The sequence below is a fragment of the Triticum urartu genome, chromosome 7A (assembly GCF_056163025.1).
Source record: "Triticum urartu cultivar PI428250 chromosome 7A, HENAU_Tu73, whole genome shotgun sequence".
Taxonomy (NCBI): Eukaryota; Viridiplantae; Streptophyta; class Magnoliopsida; order Poales; family Poaceae; genus Triticum; species Triticum urartu.
The window spans coordinates 505,417,457-505,421,527 of NC_141879.1; the positions used below are offsets into that span (position 1 = coordinate 505,417,457).

Below are 4,071 nucleotides of genomic sequence, written 5' to 3' on the forward strand. Positions count from 1 at the left end.
TTCGTCCAATATTTTTTATATATTCTAAAATAAGCTACGTGAAGTTTCAAGACTTTTGGAGTTGTGCAGAATAGGTCTCTAATATTTGCTCCTTTTCTAGTCTAGAATTCTAGCTGCTGGCATTCTCCCTCTTCATGTAAACCTTATAAAATAGGAGAGAATATGCATAAGTATTGTGATATAATGTGTAATAGCAGCCCATAATGCAATAAATATCAATATAAAAGCATGATGCAAAATGGATGTATTAGTGTGGATCATGTAGCTTTAGGTTATGCCGTAGTAGCTTAGTGTTTTTTGGGTCGTCCAACGTCTTGCTTGGGAGGCGGCGATGGAGGCAATGAATAAAGAAGCTTCAGATCCTTCCCACTGAGGCGATCGGTCCTATGGTTGCGGATGGATTTGGAAACCAGTTTGTTCAAGTTAGGATAGGGTGGCGACGACAGCATCCTCGTGGTCCCCCCCTCCCGATGCGATGCCGTTTGCTCCAGCGCCGACGTGGAGTTTGGGAGGTAGTCCAGGAGCGGATGTAGATTGTTGTCTGCATTGGTGGCATTTAGAAGATGGTGGATCGTGCGCTGGGTTTGTGGTTCGTGGCTGGTAGGTATGGTTTCCTCCTCCGATGTCTTAGTCTTGCTGGGGTGCCAGATTTGGAGTTCGACGACGTGTCCGAGGTGTTGCCCCGGTCTGATTCATTCAACGTAATGGCTCCGCCTTTGATGAGCCATCTTCAAGGTCCGCAAAGCTGCATATCAGCGACTGAGCCGCGTCAAGCTCGAGGTGATTCATTTTTTTGTGGCTGTTATAGTGACATCAAAGGCAGGTGACTGACAATGGTGTCAAGCTCAAGAAATTATTCAGTTTTGATTGTGATTGTTTTCTTGGTTGGTGCTTTTCTTATGCAAAGACGTGTTATGTTGTCTTTTCGGTTTTTTATTATAAATCCTTATGATATACTCCCTCGCCCTAAAATAAGTGTGGTGATTTAGTACCAAGTTGTATTAAATCAACGGAAATGTTAACGTCCACACGTGTGGGCGTTTGCCCATCGCCCACACGCCTCCATAACCATTCATTTTGCCACGTATGAATAGATGACATCAGCAGAATTTTTTTTGGTTTTCGGCTTAAAAATGTTGTATCTCCTAAATAAAAAAGCGAACTAAAAATCCGTTTTCACCATTAAATCCGTCTCGACAAGATCTTCAAAACTAGACCCCATGTTGATATGTTTCGACGAAATTTTTTTTGCCAGAAGTTGTCACGATGTTTACACTGCAGTTGCCATAGGGCTTAAACTAAAGTTGCCATGTGGCAATTTTAGTTTGTAGATCATGGCAATTTTAGTATTTTGATGATGGCAACTCCAGTATTTTGACCATGAAAATTATTTTTTGTATGAACCACGGCAATATTATGTGCATGTATCATGGCAATTTTAGTTTATGGTTCATGGCAAGTCTAGTTTCTTAATTCCCCATTTTATAAATGTCAAAATTTACTTTTAAATATAGAAGAAAATAGCTGAAACATATCATGGCAACTTCAGTGTAAACATCATGGCAATTCATATGCAATAGACATGGCAACTTTTAATCCAAAAAAAAATTCATCAAAACATATCAACATGGGATCTAGTTTCAAAGATCTCATCGCGAGGGATTTAATGGTGAAAACGGATTTTGAATCGGATTTTTTGTTTAAGAGATAAAACATTTTAAAAACTGAAAATCCAAAAAGATTACTATATGCATGCATGCGATGACGTGACAATATGTTTACATTAGAGACGTGTGGTGCGTCTCCCTTCCTGCCACACGTGTGGGCGTTTGCACATCGCCCACACGCCTCCATCACCACTCATTTTGCCACGTATGAATAGATGATATCAGCATAATTTTTTTTGGTTTTCGGCTTATAAATCAATCACATTATTTATTTTAAGGCGGTGGAAATATGAATGAGACACACGTATTATATATCATGAAAAAGAAAATACAAGTAAAAAGACGATACAAGTGACACGGACCACTCGTTTCTCTCCTCCAGTGTGCAAATCTCAACTCCAAAGTTCACAGGCCAGGCCACCAAGCAAAGCTGAATCAGAACACTCCAATGTCAACGCCAAGAAGGGTGGTCGTCGTCGCCGGCCAGAGCCTAAGCCACCTCATCTCCATGCTGGAGTTCGCCGCGATGTGCCTCCGTCGCGGCCTCGCGGTGACCGTCGCCGTCCCGGGCCCATCCCTCACCGCCCCGGCCTTCCGCTCCACCATCTGCCGGTACGCCTCCCGGCTCCCCTCCCTCTCCGTCCACTCCCTCCCTCCCCCTCCCGGCCTCGACGCCGCCTCCGCTGCCGCCCACCCGTTCATACGCATGCAGGCGACCTCCCGCTCCCAGGCACCTGTCCTGCGGGACTTCCTCCGTAGCCTCCCCGATGTCCACGCGCTCGTGGCCGACATGCTCGCCGTCTGTGACCTCGGCGTAGCCGCGGAGCTGGGTATCCCGGGGCACATGTTCTTCTCCACAGGCGCCGCCAGCCTCTCCATCTTCCTCCAATTGCCTTTGTTTTGCTCCTGGCACACCGGAAACTTGAAAGATCTCGGCGATACGCCCGTGTCGTTCCCCGGCATGCCCCCGATGCCGGCGTCTCACTTGGTCGACGCGGTGCTCGACAGCGGAACGGACCTGTACGCGACTGTGCTGGACGTATTCGGTCGGATCGCGGCTGCGAGCGGCATTCTGGTGAACACCTTCGACGCGCTGGAGGGCTCAGCGGTGGCGGCGCTTAGAAACGGGCGCTGCCTCCCCGACCGCGCCACGCCGCCGGTCTACTGCGTCGGGCCGTTGATCGCGGAGGGGGCAGAGGAGGAGGAAAGACACCCATGCCTCCCGTGGCTGGACGCGCAGCCCGAGCGCAGCGTCGTGTTCCTCTGCTTCGGCAGCCGATGCACGGTGTCGCTCGAGCAGATCAGTGAGATGGCCAAGGGGCTCGAGAAGTCCGGGCACAGGTTCTTGTGGGTGCTGCGCGCGCCTCCTGCCTTCGCCGCAGCCGCCGGCGGACCGGACGCGGCGCTGTCCCTTCTCCCGGAGGGGTTCTTGGCCGGGACCGCGGACAGGGGCTTCGTGGTGACTGCGTCCTGGGTGCCACAGGTGGAGGTGCTGCGTCACTCGTCCACTGGTGCGTTCGTAACCCACTGCGGATGGAACTCGACGCTGGAGGCGGTGGTCGCCGGTGTGCCAATGGTGTGCTGGCCGTTGGTAGCCGAGCAGTGGATGAACAAGGCGTACATTGTCGAAGATATGAAGGTTGGCGTGGAGGTGAGAGGGTATAAGCGCGGGGGGCTTGTCAGGGCCGACGATGTTGACGCGGCGGTTAGGCAGATCATGGACATGGAGCCGGAGAGACTGCGAGCACTCGAGGAGCGGATCATGGCGGTAAAGAAGAGCGCTCACGCAGTATGGAAGGAAGGTGGCTCCTCCTACACTGCGTTCACCGAGTTTATGAAGCAAATGGAGTGACCATTGGTTTATGAAGCAAAGGGAAATCAGTAGCAACTGCTTAGGTGTGGGTAAGGATCTGTAAGTTGCAGGTTGCAGTATTGCGCACCATTGTAATTAAACTTGAATTGTATGAGTAGAGTCCAATATATTGGTCTATAATGTTTGTTTTGCTTTCATTCTACATACGGGAAATAGTGTTATTTTTGTTTTCTCTTTTATTATGTAATTCAATTCAAAACGGCACCCAAGAGCATATGCTTCACATGAACAAAAAAACCTAATAATGTCAAAAGAAATCAAAATGTTTTACGCATATACATATCCTTGTCCCATATATTACCAGTTACGACGAAGATCAAGATCCTACAGGGAATTCCCGAGGCTCCCCAGGAGGAACCCTAGCGTCGCCTCCCCTCGCCCCGCCCTCCTCCCTCGCCGCCGCCGGGGGCGTCGCCGGCCTAAGGCCGCGTGGCGCTGGCGGCGGCGGGGCTGCTCCCTCCCGCGCGCAGATGGGGGGTCGTCGCAGGGCGTCCCTTCTCTGCTCGGTGGTGGCGGCCGGCGGGCCGGCCC

General features: G+C 50.5%; 1 protein-coding gene across 1 annotated transcript; it reads left to right on the forward strand.

Annotated features, from left to right (window-relative positions):
* The first annotated feature begins 2,030 nt into the window (after positions 1-2,030).
* LOC125530132 (UDP-glycosyltransferase 88F4) lies at positions 2,031-3,677 on the forward strand. Its single transcript, XM_048694532.2, has one exon. The coding sequence runs from the start codon at positions 2,116-2,118 to the stop codon at positions 3,517-3,519; it is 1,404 nt and encodes a 467-aa protein (XP_048550489.2). The 5' UTR covers positions 2,031-2,115; the 3' UTR covers positions 3,520-3,677.
* The last annotated feature ends 394 nt before the right edge of the window (positions 3,678-4,071 follow it).